Source organism: Thunnus albacares, chromosome 10, assembly GCF_914725855.1.
Source record: "Thunnus albacares chromosome 10, fThuAlb1.1, whole genome shotgun sequence".
NCBI classification, from domain to species: domain Eukaryota; kingdom Metazoa; phylum Chordata; class Actinopteri; order Scombriformes; family Scombridae; genus Thunnus; species Thunnus albacares.
The window spans coordinates 27,446,390-27,466,665 of NC_058115.1; the positions used below are offsets into that span (position 1 = coordinate 27,446,390).

The following is a 20,276-nucleotide window of genomic DNA, read 5'->3' on the forward strand; positions in this document are numbered from 1 at the left end:
GTATTTTTCTCTCAACAAAATTACAAGACAGGTCCTGATAAATAATGTTTCAAATCTCAGAACTAGGAAGGGCAATTTCACTTTTCGCTTGACAACATCTATTTAGATGCACTTGAACAAAACATTATTGTTTTTAAGTTTAACTCACAGTGGTGCAGACAGAGAACAGTGTCCCATTTACACAAACAGAGTCCTATTAAAGTCAACAATTTTTTTTCCAAAATGATATTCAGCTGTTTGATATCTTTAATCCTGTGCAAACATGAGATGGCAATACAAGAAGAAGAGAGAAACCCAAGCTATTGCCTACACCAGTGGTTTTGGGTTTTTGTGACCCCTTAAATTGAACACAATGACTATTTGTGACCCATCGTCATCAGTTTCATATTTCTACTGGTTGAGACTAGTTCAACTATAAGGGGATTTTTTTCCCTTTTTCTTTTATTTGAATAATTTTCAGAGCCATGAAGAAGTCAAATTAGCCAAGAAAAAAGCTGAAACAAAATTTGGGGGATGTCTGAAAAAGTAAGCACAACTTTGTGTTGCAGAAATACATTTATTTTACTTTCCTCTCCAGTTAATCATGTTATGACCCTTCAGATTTATCTTATGACCCTATGACGGGGTAGGTGGATCCAGATAATCCAGGGAAAGCTGGATTCCAAAGTCCAAATGTTTCTCACTGTATTGTATTCACTTCCACATAAAGGTAACAACATGCAAGGCTGCCACCTTCCAACTCCCCATGTTCCCAATGAGCTGTTCAACTGGAAACAGTATATGGGCACTCTGGTTGTACCATGCAGCTCCCTGGTGTGTGCTAAGCATGTGTGAATAAGGACGAGGGCAAAAAACATGCATGCTCAGTCAACTGACCGTGGACAAACAGCCACTAAAACACTCTCAGTGTAAGACTTTTCAAGGTCACTGTGCTGGTTGGGTTATTCACATTAGTTATTAACACAGCGTACCAGCCCTCCTGACATTTTAACACTAAATATAACAATTTTCCTTCAGATTAGACTTGATCATCCTGTTAATTAAACTAATGAACTATTCAGTAAATAAGTAAGCGAGTTGAATGTTACATTCCAAGCACAACATGTTTTGGAAATCCTCTCTTCACTATCTTTAAAACGTACAGTAGGTCATCCAGTTAATATCAGTTATTGTCTCTGAGTGTTACATCCTCTAAGACATAAATATTCCCTTTAGAAAAAACACAAGGTCACATTCCTGCCACATTAGCTTATCTTATTTTTATTCTTACGCTGCCTCAGAAACAAACTGATGTCAGGTACAACTGAGAAAAACATAGCACAAAAGGCTATGAGCATGCTTGCAATCATTTAAAAATCAAAGTGTGTTCTGCAGGGTAGACAATTTTCTTTATAACAACATTATTCTGAATAGTTTGCCATTTTTCAAACTGTGTTTGGAACCTGTCAAGTGTTGAAATGACATTTGAAGCTTCATTCATCATATTCCTGTGGCAGCAACTTTTCAGCACTTTGGCAGGTATATCCTTTTTTAATACAAAATGCAGAGAGTCCGAGGAGGAAAAATAATCACTTTTTTCATTTGTTTACTGTTATTTATCCACTTTGCTGAGCATGTACGAGATTTATCTGCGATTGCCCTGCTTCAAAGTCAGCCAGTCATGCAGATTTAGATCAAGAAGCAGTCTAGTACAATCAGGAGTGTCATATAGCTGAGCTGCTTATCAAAGCTTAAATGCCTTGCTCAACAGTCCCGCTGTTGTAGATTTAGCCACAGCAGTAATTTAGCTTAAACTAAACAAAAAGAGCAACATTGATCAAAGAATTACTGCCATGATTAAAAAATGCTTTTGAGTGTGTGTGTGTGTGTGTTTTGTTTTTAGCTATCAGCATGTTAATTATGTCAATCAGAGCATTTAGAAAATTCATTTTTAGAAAAACTTTTTAGTTTACATGAGTAAGAACACAACATCAGACATACAGACCTCAAGACTCTAAGCCGAGATGATAGTATAGCCAAAAGCATAAACACCTCTTACATGTAGTGAATTTTAACTTTAATATTAATGTTTTGGGAGGTTTGGCAAGATTTATGATCTGTGTGCTGGTGAGTGTACTTAGGCTGTTCATCACTCTTGTACTTACTGTATATTACTCTTATATAGCTTGACTGCTCTTAAGCATACAGTATCAAAAGTGATTAGCATTACTCTAAAAATTAGAAAGCAAGATTTTCAAGCAACTATGGCTATAGCTGGTAGGAAACATAAATCTAAACACCCAAGTTTCATACTGTGGAAAAATGTTATATGCCAGACGACTTTTCTAGTGCCAATGATGATCATTTTGTTGACAGAAGTTATGAGTCTGCAGTCTATAGCCAAATGTCAACTTCAGACTAAGCGGTCTATCATACACTGGATACTAGTGATCTACAAACAACTTTATAACTTTTTAAAATTTTATGTTATGGAATATTTTATTGGGAAAACAATAAGCAATCAGCTAGCTGAGAGGTCTCCGCTCAGTCAATCAGAGGAGGCGACTCCGTGGTAGAGGCAGGGAGGGTGGGGCCTGGTTACCTAGTAACCGCTCAAACATTGTGTTGATAGGATGGCAATGCAGAAGGTTTGGATTTTAGCTGCTTTTCACGTTTCTTTTCATGCAGGACTTTCCCTTGTAATGGAGTGTTTTTACATTGCTATAATGATAGGTCTAAGTAAAGGATCTGAATATCTCTTGCACTACTGCAACAACCATACATTACATAACACTAGCGTGTGAGCACATGCAGCGCATCTCAAATCAGACAAGAGGGAAAACACAAACAAACAAAACCTAAGACAAATAAAGGGGGTAATACATTAGCACAGTATTGCCAACCTATTGTTAATTCAGAGATAATTAGCCAAATTATCATCATCCAGAGTAGCCTTTTCTCTCATTTAAAATAATGACACATAGCCTTAATAATTTAAGATGTTTTTTTTGTTCTTGCTTGTTACACATTTACATGATTAAAAATAATTTACAAAATCAATCCTAATCAAAGTGAATGAGGCTTTGGTGCCTTTCCACTCTGATGTACGGATATGATATTTGCTCTTAATTACATCTACTGTACATTAAAATGTCAACAGAGTTAGCAAATAGCTACAGTGCACTCACCTAAAGACACTGATGCTATCACAGAGCCGTTAAAATATGTGAGTGAGGCACCAATTTTAGCCATTCGGTGATAATAAAGTTGGTTTTTGGAGGAATTTTAAAATTACAAATCCATAAAAAGGCAGGTGAATTTCCAAGCAATACTTCAGGACAAATTATGTCCAGGTCTGGCCAGCATGTGTAAGATTACACACACAAGTGAAGTTAAATTCAATCAAGGAACTCAAAGAAATCCCCCCTCTTCTTCTGCTATTTCTTTAGTTTTAATGGCAGGTTACAAACCAACATGAAAGGCCAAAATCTATTGTACCAGAGTGTGTAATAATTAATATTTTAGATGGTGCTTGTACTGTAGCACAAAGCAATACACCAAACTCAACAAACTTCTAAAGGGAGACATGTGTTTTATATAGAAAATTATCATTTTCACAACCCCAACTATCAGTGGAAGTTTTTTTTTATGCTTTTATCTTTAAAATCCATTCCCTTCAAGTTGGATGACAGTGTATTCATATATGGAAAAAATATGGAATGTTTGTCAATAAAAATAAAGCCCGATTCACAGCAAACACCTCATTAAAGGGCAAGTTCACATTTTTCAAGTCTGTCTTAAAACAAGAGTCAGGCGCCAAACTTTTATTGCTGTAATCATTCCTCCTGTTCATAATGACCATTAGAAGATTGCTTCATGAAGCACTTATATAGTATGTAAGTGATGGGGCCAAAATCCATAAGCCTCCTTCTGTGCAAAAAGTATTTATCTGAAGCTAATCTGAAGCTTCAGTCATTTCAATGTTACAGTCTTCTTAGTGCCAAAGTCCATCTTTTTGTTACTATACTTCCACTGCAGCTCAACAGGGAAACACTGTCCAATGAAACACAAAAAGGGAATATTATACTAAAAATACTGTAAATGTGTGATATAACTAACTCAGACTGTTGAAGCCTCATATAAGCTTCAGATGAACTTTTAAATGCAGTTTTGCACAAAATGACATGTGTGGACACACTGTGTGGATTTTGGCCTCCATCACTTGTGTGTGAACACATTTGAAGGGGATCTTTTAACAGCCAGTGTGAACAGGAGGAATGATTACAGCAATGAAAACCTCTGTCAGTGTTCATTTGGACACCAGACCGTTGTTTTAAGACAGACTTAAGACATACAGTATCACTCAAAAGTTTGCACTCACTTTCTCATTCAAGTGAGTGGGAAAGTGTGTCCAAACCTAAGACTGGTAAGGTTCACTCATTCAATATATTATATATATGTTTTATGCAATATTGTCAGATTTTCATTAAATATTGCCACTCCATATCATAAAGTTTCATCCCATATGCTCATGTTTAATTCAGTATTTATCCAGCAGGTGCATGTAGGTAAAACTGCCTAGAAAGTAGGAAGGGTGAGTTTCTTCAAAAATGCTGCAGCTTTGTAAGCATACAGCAAAAGCATAGGCGAAGGCTGCTGATTTAATGGAGTTTGCTAATGATACAGATATTTCCAGAAGTTATGAATCTGTATGCTGTAGACTAAAAAACAATGTCAACTATACCCTAGACAAGCAGCCTTATCTAAGCTTATTCATGTTTCAAAGCTCTTCTGGTTGGCCTCTGTAGGAAAAAAATATTATCTTTACCAGGCCCATTTCCAGTCAAAATAAAGCCCACCTGAACAGCAGAGAAATTGGATTGCAGTAGGGGCACTTGAGCCTGTTTCAATGAGCAGCGATGAGCTGGTGCTTCCAGTTTGCTCGGTAAACCAATGATTTCCTAGAGAGGCTTGTTTGAAATTATTCAAATTGTCAGTGAGGTCACTGGAGGGGAACTTGAAGTCAGCAGATAAACTGCTCTGCTTTCTCCTCTCCCCCCTGTTCTTCCACCATATGCTTCAGCTGACACATCCCTGACCCCCTGTGGGCAGATCTCTTTAAGCACGCTCAGCGGTATTTCTATGTACAGATCAATTTGGTTGGAGTACTACAGTTTGTCTCTGAGATATCTGGAGAACACTGGAGCATCTGCTGTGTGTTTGCTGCCCAAGCACCCTGCCGCAGCATGTCTTATTTGGCAGAGTTATCGTGGCACTTCTCATACTCATACATCCCCGGCAGCACTGTATACTGATAAAGGACTCCTTCAAGTTCAAAGCACGTCCAAAACCACAGGCGACATTCTTCCCCCAAGGGTAGTGCTTCCGTTTGGTCCTTGTTCCTCCCCTACAAACGCTGAAAACGCTGTGCTGAAAACGCATCTCTCAGATAAAGCAGTTCCTTAGAACAAAGGAACAGAGGGAAGACTTTGAATGTCATACATGCCTAAATGAGTATCGCATATAGACCAGTATTCATGTTATGCCCCTGCATGGTGTTTGTATGAATCGTTTTCAAGTATTCCTTACAGCCTACTACTGCTTCATTATTATTTGGTGCATCAAGGAAACGTCAGCTGCCTCTGTAGTCCACACATTTATGATGTGCATGAAAATGAAACACTTGAGGTTTGAAAAGGACATGCTGAGAATATTTTGCATAAGGCGACAAAACCATTTCACTACAGTTTTGTGTGGGTTCTGAAGGAGTAAAAAGTCTAAAAGCTAGCAACTCAAACAGACCATTCTATATTTCTTCTCTTCTGCAAGACTTGCAGTCAGCAAGTCAGTGAATAAATGGCAAAGTGGGTTCATAAAAAGGGGCAGCACTTGCCTAGAGGTTAGAGAAGTTGGCTGGTGAATGTAAGGTTGGGAGCATATATTCTCAGTCCAGCTCAGAGAAACTGGGTGTTTGAAGTAAAGGGGCAACAATCTCCACTCTTTCAGAAAATACTGCTGAGATTCCCCCTGGGCAAAGCACTCAACCCCAAATATCTGCTGTGAAACTACACACTGGTCAACGGTATAAGCAAGGGAGTGTGTTCCCTCCGCATTTTTTTTAGAGAAGATGACAATCTGATATTTGACCCATACGTTATAGAGAGAAAGTAGACTTGCACTTGTATAGTAACGTTTTTTATTTCACAAATCTCATGTTTCAAAACACAGGCCTCATAACTTTATGCTATAGAATGTGCAGGTATACAGGCTGTGAACCATAAATTAAAACTGAACGGTATATCGCCTGTAAAGCTTTTACAGGATCAGATTTTTTTTATTCACATTTTACGAATGAAGCCATTATCCAAAGCCTTGACAATTTCTCCGCTCACTTGCAGCAGTTTATCCAAAAGTCTTCGATCCACTTCCAGACCAATCAAAGATGTTAATTACATCACTGATAACAGGGCTGGTAGTTCATTAATGCTGCTATGTAGGTTAAATGTAAGATTGTTTATTGCTAATTTCCAGAGCAACTGCCAATCTGTTGCCAAGTGCATGACCCAATAGGCTCCAGAGAGCAACAAGAAGATAAAAAAGATGATTGACTATTTTCACAATACTATGTATCATTTATCATACACAGTCCTTACTAGACTTTAATTCCAAAACAGGTAGAGGGTTTAGTGTGACTCAATTTGTACTATTAATTTATAATGTATGAAAAGCAGTAACTCGTTTGAAATAGATTTTTTTTTTCTCCATTTTCATGTTATTCTTATGATCATTCACTTTTATTCATTTTCGAATAACAGTCACATAGCCTGCAACTTTTTAGAGGATAGGCAGATATAGCTAATGGATGGATGGATGAAAGAGTCACATTTTACATATTTTTCAGCTTTTTCACATTTTTTCAAGTCTGTCTTAAAATTAGTAAAAATAGTCTAGTCAGGTGCCATTAAAACAGTTTTAGCTTGATGGTATCATTGCTCATGTTCATACTGGCAACTAAGAGATATTTTCCTAATGCGCTTGCAATGTAAGGCCGCATTCAGACCAACTTCTCCCCTTGTACTTCTGTTTATTCTCTGCAGCCCCCTTATTTTTGAATGGGGCTGTGCGTTGATGCAGTGGGGGTGCCAACACAGAGAGTGGAACCAGTCGTGACAAAAATTTGAAAAAGTTGTCGCAGCAATAACTCAGAGAGTTGAAAAATCCTGTCTGGTAGTGTTACAAATTGTTGTTATGGCATCTGATAAGCCTTTAAATTACTTCCTGGATTGTATTTCATTGTCTCACCAATACTTTAAACAACAAGGGCTTGAACTGTTTTAATGCAGGACTGTTTTCAGTCTGAATGCAACCTAAGTGATGGGGGACAAAATCCACAGTCTTCATTCTGTGCAAAACATATACATTTATCTGAAGCTAATGTGACGCTTCAGCGGTCTGAGTTAGACAAATCAAGTTACATTCTTTCTAAGACAAATTCCCTCTTAGTGTTTTTTATCCCACCGCTGCAGCTCATCATAGAAACACTGTTTGGGGAATCACAAAGAGGGAATAAAAAGACTAAGTATGGAAGACAACTACTTGATTAGATTAGCTCAGACTGTCAAAGCCTCACATTAAATTATGTTAAAGTTTGGACCAAGGACTGTGGATTTTGTGCCCCATCTCTTCCATTGGTCGCACACTAGATAGGGATCTCTTAACCCTAACCCTAACCCTATGAACAGGAAGAATGATTACATTCAAAAGATCCATGACATCTGAACAAAATCTACATGCTAAGAGGACCTTGATTTGGGATGGTATTGTCAAACTACTGTTTCCAAGGTCAAGCATGAACTTTGATGCTTAAGTTAACCTCTTGCAATAATATGGTGAAGAATCCTACCATACACCAAGTGCTTGGAATTGCTAAAGAGAAAGTGAGTCATGAACTGGATATTTCTGTGATATCAGTGGGCAATACAGAGTAGTAACATTTGGCCTTTGGTAAAATCCATAATGTCCAGTGGTTTTGCTTCCATGAAACCAGAAAAAGAGCTTTTCCTGCATTTCAACCACAGGAACCTTTTTCTTTTTGGGTCGTAGTTCCTGCCTCCTCATAAAAGTTGGTGCTCCCAAGGTCATACTATCTGATGGTTCAGGAACTACCGGGTGGAGTTTGTAAAACTAAAGGTCACTGACTGGTCAAACATAAGCCTTGAGACTGCTACAACTTGTGTACAGCATAAATGTATTAATTCAGGATACAAGCAAGCAAGGACTGGTTGTTTCTAGCGATATGAGGAGTTTGGATGGGTGTGAAAGAAAGAAAAACAAAACTGAAATGTTGCTTTATTGGATGATTGTTTCAGTGCATATGCGAAAGCGGAACAGCAACCAGAAACAACTTCAACAACACTATCAAAAAAGTCCAATGAACACTCATTCACATCAAAATATCACAGATTATATTTTAACAAATTCAACCAGAACTAAACTTTGACTTTGTATTGATTTCATGTTCTGACTTGACATGTCTCATCACCACCTCTTTTTCTCTGAAGAATGTGGCAACATGAACGTTCTTGTCATCAACCCAGAATTAGGTGGTTCAAATCCACCTCCTGACAAAACCATCATTGTGTAATCACCGACCATTCATCTAAAATGACATGATGACAGATGTTTTGGTGAGAGGATGTACAATGTCTTTTTGCTATGAGAGCACTTCCTCTGCAGACATCCAGCTGTGCTGGCAGCTGTATCTGCTGACAGCTAACAGGGTTTCCATTTTGCATGCAGCCTTTAATTTTCTTGTGATCTCAACTTTTGTAAGGCACATTTACATGGGCCAAATTTAGCTCACGCTTCAACGCATACCAACTCATATGTGACCTTTAGGCTATGCTGCAGTCTGTCTAACAATTACGAGTCCCTGCTGATTGTAGGGGGAATATGGAATGACTGTGGCTTAAAGGGTGAAATGAACAAGGTCAATGACACCTGATGAGGCACAATCAGGTCCTTTTGATTTGCTTTGCTTTTTCAGAAAGAAAGAGATCAGTGTTTTCATGACAGATTAATTGACTCAAGCTCACCTTTAAGCCACCTCTTTAACTGTACTCTACTGTTCAAATGGGTAACATGCTAATGGAAGAGTAAGACTTCATTATCCAAGTAAATGTACACCCTAGTAAAAGTAAACCCTATTCACAACAAGATAATGAGCAACAGTGGCTACAGTAAGAAAAAAGAGCCTTACTTACATACTTTTTAAAAAGTATGGCTGTACTTTTATTTCTTTCTTTTTATTTCTTTCATTCTGGTAAATTAAGCATTTAAAGCTTGTTATGTAGCTATTTACCTTTTTAAAAACCGTCTGATAGATGATTTATTAAATTGAACACTAAGTTGCCCTTGTGTTTTGGCCAAACTTAGACTGCATAGTATTGGACACAGCATAGCAGTGAACACAGATTATTTTGACATCTCTTCCAATGTGGTTTGTTCAAGTGTTTGTAAAAAAGCTGTGACTTAAAGGAGATGATAATAAGCTGCAGAGCATCCTATTTAATTCAACGAAGTGACAAACTCAAGAAACTACCAAAATAACATAGGATAAATCAGGGTGTGGATGCCTGAGTGACTTGCTACTACCTCATTACCCACTGTTAAGGTGCACTTAACCCCCAATTGCTCCAGCGGGGCTGCTCAGTAGCCAGCAGATACAAACTGTGATTGTTCAGGGCGGCTCTCAGGTGTGATGTTGTGTTGTGAACCATGGTGTTGCAGAAAAAATTGCATTTGTGCTCAGTGAATTTCACGTGCATGAATGAAAGTAGTGGGCTGTGAAATCAGAGACTTGATAGTCAGCAAATGGTCAAATTCAAATTATAATATATTAATTTTCAGACATGGAAAATTGGGCATCAGGGTGGCACAGGGAAACAAAGTTAAGTGAGAAGTTAAAGTGCTCATAAAAAAAATGGAAATTTGTACATCGACAGTTCCAAAACAACTGGCAAACTCCATCCACCTCCATGATGAGGATCATGAGATATGATCAAAATATAATAAACAGCAACTAAATGGACCTTGAGATGAGATTGTTTTTTTAGTTGATGTTTCATTCACTCATTCATTCACATTATGAAGATCAAGAATGAACTCTGAATCTCAATAATTGGGTTTCGGTTTGCTGGTGGGAGGCCAGTGAGGGATGTCTGTCTAGTTGCACTAGCAGCAATATAATTTGTGAATGCTTTCTGTATTGGCCAACTAACTCTCAAGTCTAGAATGCTGGTTCTTCTGCTTACAAGTGCATTATCACTCAAACATTGCAACTTTCAACACACTCAATAGTATTTCCATAGTAATGAAAGTATGATTTGTGGTTAATTGGCTAAAACATGCAAAAACACAGTATGGTTCTTGAACAATATTGAGTACCAGCACAAAAGAACTTCAGAAAAACTGGTCTCATCATTCAGACCCCCATCTCAATCAAATCACAGTCTCTGCAATATCAAACCTCTGAGTTCACTGCCTTAGTGAATAATTATTGCAGACTTCTTAGGATCTATGAAACTTCACTGTTACCAGACTTCAAAGAGGCAACTTGCCGTCTACAACCCTGCTTCTGAATCCTTTAGGTTACCGCTGCTCCGATATCCCCGACTCATTAGACATTAGAATATCAGAAGTGCATCCCTGTGCCACCAGATAACAGATAAAGAAGGAGATAGGCCCTTGAGTAAATTTGCTGGCTGAATGTTGTGATGACATAATTCATTATCCCATTCTTTTTATGAGGCTGTTATCTGTTTCATTCAGATGTCTATCCAAACGCATAAAATGTGATTACACTGAGCTTTGAACTTATGCTGGCGTATTGTGTCTCCCCACTAAATCCCCACAGTTACACCACAGTCAGTTAGGCCTACATGTACAGGAACGTCACAAATGCTTCCTGGGAATGTGTTCATTGTGTGTGTATGTGTGTGTGTGTGTGTGTGTGTGTGTGTGTGTGTGTGTGTGTGTGTGTGTGTGTGTGTGTGTGTTTCCTCTGTTTTTGTGCCTACATGACAGCCTTGACAGCCTCTCTTTTTATACTCAGACCTCTAATTAAATTACATTTTTATATACTTTTTTATAAACCCCTATTAGGGTTAATATAGAAATGTGGGAATATAGGAATGTGTGAGCCAGTAAAGATGGCGGTGGTGGATGAGAAAGAGTTATTTTTCTGCCCTGTGACTGCAGAACCCCAGAGCTAAATCATTTTCAAAGTTAATCTGCTATAAATCCTAGCAGGCAGTCCAAAAGGATAGGATGAGAAACTTTTTAAATCAAATGTTGAATTTCAATGATCTTTGTAATAAGAAAGTAGCTGCTTAACCTGAATTCAACAACAATATCAGCAACAAAACAAGGCAGGTATTTCCCTGCTTTATAACATCAGCATTTCATTTTAGTCCCCCCTGACTCTTACACTGTATATAGTGATGTCAATTGTGTGAGACTGGTGCATAGGCGAGGGAATTTAGAGCAGGGAAAACAATAAGAGGGTAATGAGAGTTCAGCTGGTCAATCACTGGAACGTTAATGAGCTTCTGATGTGTTTCTAACTTAGCAGCCTGCTTTGTTCTCAGCAGGACTATAGACATTTTGTGGTATGTACTGTGGGCTGTTGGTGATCACTAAGACTGGCTGGTCACATTTCTTTGTGATATTTCAAAGAGAATGTATCATTGTCAGTATCACATTTTTCTTTTTCAACTTCACAATTTGTCTGTCTAGTCTGAGAAAGACACATAAAGAAAATGTAGAGGAAATATATGTTTTGCAAGCTAGATATAGAGTTGTACTCCCAACATATCCCATGAGCAAAACCACTGTACATAATGGATTTTACTGAACTGAGTATTAGTTGCTTTTAAAATTATTATTATAATTACACATTAGTAAAAGTAAAAGTAATCAGCAACTCATTTGCAGTTGCATGTTTTTGAAGCCTTTTTATTAAATTAAGTTATTAAGTTATTACTTTGTGCTTATATTTAGATATATTTGAAGTTAATAAAGTAACTTTACCAAACACTACGATCTATTTAAACTTGCAGTGAAATTTTGGGACTGTATTCTTGGCTTCTTAAGATTTCTAGCACTTGTAAAAGGACTCCAGATTTTCTCAGAGTATATCATTTGTCTTTGATCCACCCAGGCAGTCCTCTAAGAAATGCCAGATAGCACACTGTGACCAGTCCCTGGCTGCCAGTTTGTACTGTATGAAAATTTGAACTAATTCATCCTCAAAGCCTGCACATTATTCATCACAGTTCTGAATAACCACCCAGTGAGAAAATGAAGTGATTCTAATATATCTTTTGTCATGCACAGGATTTCTGTCTGGCTTGGCACGACATCTGAGAATTATAAACAGCCTACTGTGTACTATCAGCTTCAATTGTACCCTCAGATTCATCCAAAAGCCACACTTATTAACAATTAAGAGCATGAGTGAGCACCACAACATCACAAAATATTTCCAATAGTCATTTTGCACAGCAAAGGTTTTAGGACCTTTCTGTGCAGGGACTCCAGAGTGCACCCATAAGTTCTGTTTGACAAAGATTTGACAGAGGGGACTTGGACATTATATGGTCCACATTACAATCATTTATGATCGGAAGAGTCTCTACATATGAGACGGTGGCAGGAAAGACCTTGACTTTTCTTTTATTGGCATTTAATTTATAGACCATTCCAAATGTCGTGAAATACAGGCTGTCGCTACAACTCTGGCAGGGGCACATGGCTCTCCCATTGTTAACAATTATTACATAATCTGACTGATTTGATCTACTGTACTGTGCACGGAACAATGCCGTCACACTTGGCTACAGTGGCGGTGAACAGTGAACCGTGACCTGTGATGCCATTAAAATGCAACGCATGGCCAGACCACCCTAACACTCACCTCCCCTAGTGTCAAGCGCTTCCAACATACAGCAAACAACAGTATTATTATCTCAGAGACAGACTGTTACTTCTCCTATCTACCCTTGGCCAGCACCACCAACACCCCCGCCCACTCAAACATCTTTTACAATGCCTCAAGCTTCACTTGCCATCAGCCTGCTCAGAGCACATTGACAGGATTAGCGCAGCAACCTAGAGCCTGTTGACCCTCAACCTTAAGGTTTGTGCTACTTCTATTATGGTCTGACCATCTGCCAAAGAGCACTGAGACAGAGAGAGAGTCATTTCAATATTCCACCCAGCCTTGGCTTCAAAAAAAAAAACCCACAAAAAGTGTTGTTCCGCCGTACTGTATGAAATGAGTTATGACAATAACAATTTAACCATCCACTTGGAGCTCAATCAAGACATGGAGTAGAGGAGGTCATGCTTCAGAGATCTAGAGCTGTTTGAAAAGTCAGAAGACAGAGCCTCAGACTGCTGCCTGAGATTGATCCTCGAAGCAAAGGAAAAAGAAATATGATCCAGCAGAAATGTTACCGGTTTGACTTCACTGCACAAGGAGTAGACATTCTCATACATCATTACAGCAATTTAAGCACATGCTAATAATATAAACCACATTATAACTGTTTACATCTTCATGTGATAAAAAAAAAGGTTTCATGTTTGTTTGTTCACTTTTAGCAACAGTGGACCCCAATAAAAGAGAAATGTAATGTGCACAACAGAGGAAAACTGGTTTTCACATCATCAAACAAACCCCCTTCTTGCCAGGAGACATAAGAATGTCAGGAGCTAGTGTTTCCTAACATGGCAGCGGGATAACATATCTCAATGTGTGTGGGTCTACTGCACAATAAAGATTCCACGTATTGAAGAGGAGAACAACAAAGACAGACACAGAGACACAGATGGGAGTTGGCAGCGGTTAAAGCTTAGCTAAGTGTGGGAAGAGGGGAGATGGAAAAAGAGAAGGCAATGTCAGATGTGTTATTGTTAAGGAGGGTTGGGGCTGAGTTATTGAGGGATGAAACATAGTACCTTAACAGTCGGATCAAAGGGTGCACTGAAAACATTTGAGATTTTTACAGGAAGAACTGGGAATTTTAATTTTATTAAATCAATTTATTCTGATTATCTAAATTGTTTTATATGCACAAATATGACGTCACTACCCCTGTTACTTTTTTTAAGTTTGACCCCTGCATTTCAAATGGCTATAGCCTGATAGTTACAGAAAGGGGACAGTGACCATCTGTGCCAAGAATTTCTGGCCAGAGAAAAAGTAGGCTACATGGGGAAAATTCAAGAAGTAAATACCACAAAAATACTACCAATGGTACCATTATAAAAGTACTTTACTCTCCAAATTGCTCCAGAAAAGTCACTGCAGCTGTAATGGGCAACTCCCAGGTGTGATGTAACTGTGAATGTGAAACCAGGCTTCTCTTAGAAAGAATAAGCATCAGCAAATCTTCTCTGAATAAATTCAGGGTCAATACAAGTGGGTTCTTTCAACAAAGACAGAATTCAATCTGAGAATTGTTTGAAATATTAAAGAGCAGCTTCACATTCAATTTCCAGGTTCAAATGACAAAAGAACATATTTTCTCACTTTCCTCTAGTGGTATCTAGTCATACAGATAACTTTGGTTAGTCAAGATTGAGATGAGTCCAAGCACTATGAGATCATAATAGACTCCAGACGGGCTCAAAACCAAGTCAAGACCATGACCAAAACATATTATTCACTGTGTTGTTGTATTGTTGTTCATAGTAAGTTAAAGCTACAATATGCAAGTTCTGGAAATCAAGCTAAAGCTAGCATGTGACTCAAAGGTGGACCACTCTGCTCCTCCCTCCCCATCCAGCTCTTCACTTGCATCCTCATGATCACCCCCAACCGATGTATTGATTTCCCCCCTAGGGACTGGAAGTAATGTAGCTCTTCAATTTGACTAATGTAGAGCTGCACCAATTAGTTGATTAGTTGCCAACTATTAAATTGATCGCCCACTATTTTGAATAATTGTTTTGATTTATTTCTTAAGAAACAAAATGTCAAATTTCTCTGATTCCTGCTTCTCAAATGCGAACATTTTCTGGTTTCTTCAGTCCTGTATGACAGTAAACTGAACATCTTTGGGTTGTGGACTGTTGTGGAGAAAAAGAAGATATTTGAGGATGTCACCTTGGGCTCTGGGAAACACTGATCGACATTTGTCACAATTTTCTGACATTTTATGGACCAAACAACTAATTGATTAATTGAGAATTTAATCAACAGACTAAATGATAATGGAAATAGTAGTTAGTTGCAGCCCTGGACTAAGGCAGGTTTCAGGATCCTGTAAGTCAGCCATACTGACATCTTCCGGCAGCTAATGCTAGCTTGGAGCTTCAGTGCAAGAGAAATAGTAGGCCAGAAGTGCATTTGCGTATTGATTGATAACTGGGCGCTCCCACCCCCAGTTAACATACATACTGTAGCTTTAACTGGGAAATCAGCCAATGAGAAGATGAAAGCAGCCAGCAACATTGAGTGGGGATGGTAAAAAAAAAAAAAAAAAACGGCTAACAACTGTAATACATAAAACAGGAGGCCAAGACTGAGACAAGTCCAAAACACCCACTAGACCAAGACCAGTCCAAGAGAACAGAAAAAACGCCTCAAGACTGAGACTGAACACATTTTTATCACACCGGATACCAATGAAAATGATATATTTGTTGAATTTGGTTGAATTGACCCTTTAATTAAAGATAGCTTTCAAAATGCGTCCAACAATATGATATGATGATGAATTCAGACGGTTTTTCAATGTGATAGGATGTGTAAATCTCCATCTCCAAAGAACTCATGCTTTAATGCTGCCTCATCGGCACCTGCACAGTATGGCTCCTTGTTCCATTAAATTTAGTTCTGTATAGTGGTATGATGGTGCATGATGAAAAGGCACCTAAACATTATGGATTTCATAGATACCCACCTTCAAAGTATGCTGGCAGGGTTTCAGCATGGTTGTTTGATCTCCCACATTTGTTCAATATAATAATGGCCCAGTAGAGACGATTGGACGCTTATAATAGACGGTACAGTAGCCAGAAGGGGGCTAGTGTAGAATGGAAAAGCCACATGGATCTGACTTGAAAAGTGAGTTGCAACATTTGTGGATGGATCTGACACTTGCATGGAAAGCCCCAACCACTTTGCTCTCTAAAACAGTCCCATAAAGACATCTCAAAGGGATATTGGTGAAGAATTTTGAACCTGCTGCAATGCAAGGACACCTGAGATTATTGTGAAGACCCTAAAACACTGCCATTTTCAGTGGCAGCGCAATTTCCCAGAACCCACCCCCAACACTCTCTGTGAAGATGAGTGCCCACACCTTCACACATAGTGTTATTCCTTTCAGAATCAGAATCAAATTTATTGGCCAAGAATGTTGGCACACACAAGGAATTCGGTTCCAACCGCAGGTGTTTCTCAAGCAATATAGCCAATAAACAGACAATGTACATACTATATATAGACAATACACAATATACAAGCAATATACAGATTACATAAAAGACAAACAATATACATAAAGTGCAAGTGGGTGTGGTATTGTAAGCAACAATAATGTGCGTCACGTATAGGAATAAAATTGTGATGTATGGGTATTTGTACAATACAGGTTTTATAGATATGAGGCAACTATCTGAAGAAATACGAGTAGCTATGGCATAGCAGATGATACTGGTCAGGGATTTATGAGGGCAATGGCGTGAGGAAAGAAACTGCTCTTGTGTCTGGTAGTTTTGGTATACATGGTTGAAAAACGTTGTGTCCAGGGTGTGAGGAATCTGTATTGATTTTCCCTGCCCGTTTCCCGGTTCTTGAATAGTACAAGTCCTGGAGGGTGGGCAGGGGAGCACCAATGATTTTTTCTGCTGTCCTTACTGTTTGCTGCAGTCTGTTCCTATCCTGTTCTGTGGCTGCTCCGAACCGGACCATGATGGATGTGCACAGGACGGATTCAATGACTGCGGTGTAGAACTGGCTCAACAGCTCCTGTAGCAAACCATACTTCCTCAGCTATCGCGGAAAGTACAGCCTCTGCTGGGCTTTTTGAGGATGGAGTTGATGTTGGTATCCCACTTCAGATCTTGAGAAATGGTAGTTCCCAGAAACTTGAAGGTTTCCAGAGTTGACAAAGAGCTGCTGGATATTGTGAGGAGGATCAGTGCTGAGGGGTCTCCTAAAGTCCACTATCATCTCCACAGTCTTGAGCATGTCCAGCTCCATGTTGTTCTGACTGCACCAGAGCACCAACCGTTCAACCATCCATCTATATGCAGACTTGTCACCATCTTTGATGAGTATGATGACCACAGTGTTGTCTGCAAACTTCAGGAGTTTAACAGATGGGTCCTTAGAGGTGCAGTTGTTGGTGTAGAGGGAGAAGAGCAGTGGGGAGAGGACACTCCTCCACTGCTTCCTCTCAAATATGAAATGTTTTGATCAGTTTCTAAGGATTTTTCTCTTTTTTTTTAGTAAAAAGAAATACTGAGTCAAAAGCTTTTGCCACCCCATGGTGCCCAAAGAATGTCATTGTAATGGAAAGCAAAGCAGCTCCATTAGCACCACTATCTTCTCTGCTGGCACCACCTACTACCTGTTGTTAAATGGCTTAATTGGATCTTGATGTGGCAAAAAAGGAGTAGAAAGTCTCTTTCTGGTCTTGGTGTACTGGAGCAAAATGTTTTCCCTGTGAGAATTTTCTGACATGGCAAACACTGCTGTTTGGCTTTGTCAGCATCCTAATGGGTTTGAACATAATTGTGAACTGAGAGTTTGGTATCATTTCAGTGTACAGTAGAGTCATTCTCAAAATGAGTATTGTCTTATCCCTTCCACATCCCTCTACAACAGAATCTGTTTATTCAATTCATTAAGAGTAGCACATTTATCAAATATCCTAAAATATTCTGAAAATATATATGATATATAGCCAATACACTGTAAATGACACATTACTTGATCCCTTGTTTGTATTCAAGTGGAGAATCAATTAGTAAGTGCAGCCTTGAAAAACAGATCCACTCGTTCATCTAATGCGCCACTGGAAATAGATTCTATCTTGTGGTTTCAAAGAGCTTTCACAGATAAAATGAATACATTGTGGGAATAAAGGGATTGAAGTTGGATTGTAAAAGGCCTACAGATGGCAAAACGTTCAAACTGAATGGTTTCTTTAGCATTCACACTTTCTCCACAAGAATTTCAATTACTGTTGCAATTAGTAGAGGAATGTGTTGGGATCAGTAGTTTCTCTGTGCCTCGTGAAGCACAAAGAATGTCAATACACAGGAATCAAAGTATAGTTCAATGCACACACACACCTTTTTTTGTCCCTTTCTGCCTTTCAGCACTTAATGTAAATTAATGAAGTTGTAACCAGACTAATCAGGATTCAGGCTTAATGACACCTTCATCACAAAAAGGTAAAAACATATATTACATTTACACAGTAATATGCAATATCCCTAGAATACAGATATAGTAGCAACATATGTGTCTTTCATTCTTGGGCTTTAAAAAATTCTAATGGATTGTTTTTTTATGATACCACCATAGTAACTGTGAAAACTATATTTAGTTGTATTCATTGTCCTGTATAGGTAATATTTTTCTAGCACTAACGCTTAGGCTTCTATAATTCCCATTACAGAAAGCTCTTCAAAGGGCTTCAGGCTGTAACTCTGAGTCGTATCGATAGCAGAACTTAATCTGGTTTTAGGTTAGCTCCAACTCCATCTGCTGCACCGTCCAGGGGATAAAAAATGACCCGAAATTTCATTCGCAAACCATCAAACAACACAATTAATGGCCATCCCCGGCGCAAGAGCCTGTAATATACTGCCAAATGAGTCAGGCGCAAAGCTGAGGATGAAAAACAAAAGTATAATCCCTCTGCTGCTAACGGTGTCACTCAAGGATTAGCGTGCCAAGGAAAAAAATAACACACTAAGTACTACACTGATAAATTAAAAGCTCTGGGCAACGTGGCGTGCCTCCAATCGTTTCAAAAACATTGATTGTGTTACAATAAAAAGTGTTTGTGCCTCAGTGTGAGCGCCTTGACAGTAGAACAGCAACAAATCTCAACTTCAGATCTCCCCGATATCAGCTTATTTGAGCCTCGGGACCTGGCGACAAGTAGATTGAAATGGTAAAAGCTTAAGGCAGTAGATTGGAAGATATTTTCTGAGTCAAGGAGAGTGACCTGGTGGATTATTAGAAAAGAGTTGTGGCGCCTCACTGATGATGAGGGTTAAGCTCGCTGTCTGATAGCGAGTCAGACAGAGAGGGGGACTTTTCATGGATGGCGCTCTGGTCGAATAGGCTTTAACAATTAGTCCACAACAGCAAACAAAACACACAAACACACATGAAAATCACACGATTTTTTTTTTTTACCTGTGTGGCCAGACGTAAACCATCCAGAAGGGTAATCCACACGAGGTTAGTGTTGAACGAAAGAGAGCCACACTTTTCAACAAACTATTAATGATAATCTCGAGCTCCGGTCAAATCCACTGCTGGTGTAGAGTAATTTCCGATGTTCAGAGAGAGAGAGATGTCCTCGCGGGGGAAGTTTGCACCTATAAGCAGCCAGAGGGGAGGTTGTAAATCCTTTCCCAAAATATCACCAATGTACAGTGGAGCCGACAAAGAAGGAAGAAAAAGAGGAGGGGGATGTGGAGTTCAGCACCACGGCAGAGTGGACAGCTCCGTCGGCGCAGCGATCTCACCTCGGCCGCTCTCGGGTCTCGTGTGCGCCACTGAGGCAGGAGCCACCAGCCCCAACCTCACCTACTGGCTCAGTCCCGACCGGATTTACATACAATCACGCGGGAGGGAGGGAGCAGAGCGAGGGATGAACCAATCCAAAATACCCCGTAGTAGGCAGTATAAGCACACAAAAAAAGAACCGAGGACAAACAGACAGAATGTGAGGCAGCTCAAACCATCCGTGCCAAGCGAAACTGTCCTTGACTAAGATGGGAGGAAAAGGAAAGAGGGAGAGAGAGTTGGGGTTCTTTATACTCACACACTCACATATATACTCGCACCCATGCACCAGCGCACCTTCAGTGATGAAGTGGTGATTAAAAATGAGCTGTATCCAACGGTTTATTCAGCACTACATCAAAACACTATACTGTTACCGTATGACCTCCAGGTGATCATCATGAGAAGAGAATGGCAGCTAAAAGTCAGAGGAGTATTTTATTTACAGTATATATTCATGCCCCTCAAAGAT

At 39.1% G+C, this 20,276-nt stretch overlaps 1 protein-coding gene across 2 annotated transcripts in view; it reads right to left on the bottom strand.

The window, feature by feature from the left end:
• Positions 1-19,963, bottom strand: part of fstl5 (follistatin-like 5) — a 176,428-nt gene extending 156,465 nt beyond the window's left edge. For both annotated transcript variants that reach the window (XM_044364657.1, XM_044364656.1), the window contains exon 1: positions 19,430-19,963. In XM_044364657.1, the coding sequence (XP_044220592.1) occupies positions 19,430-19,452 (23 nt within the window). In that variant the 5' untranslated portion in view covers positions 19,453-19,963. The remainder of the gene's footprint in view (positions 1-19,429) is intronic.
• Positions 19,964-20,276: the final 313 nt, after the last annotated feature.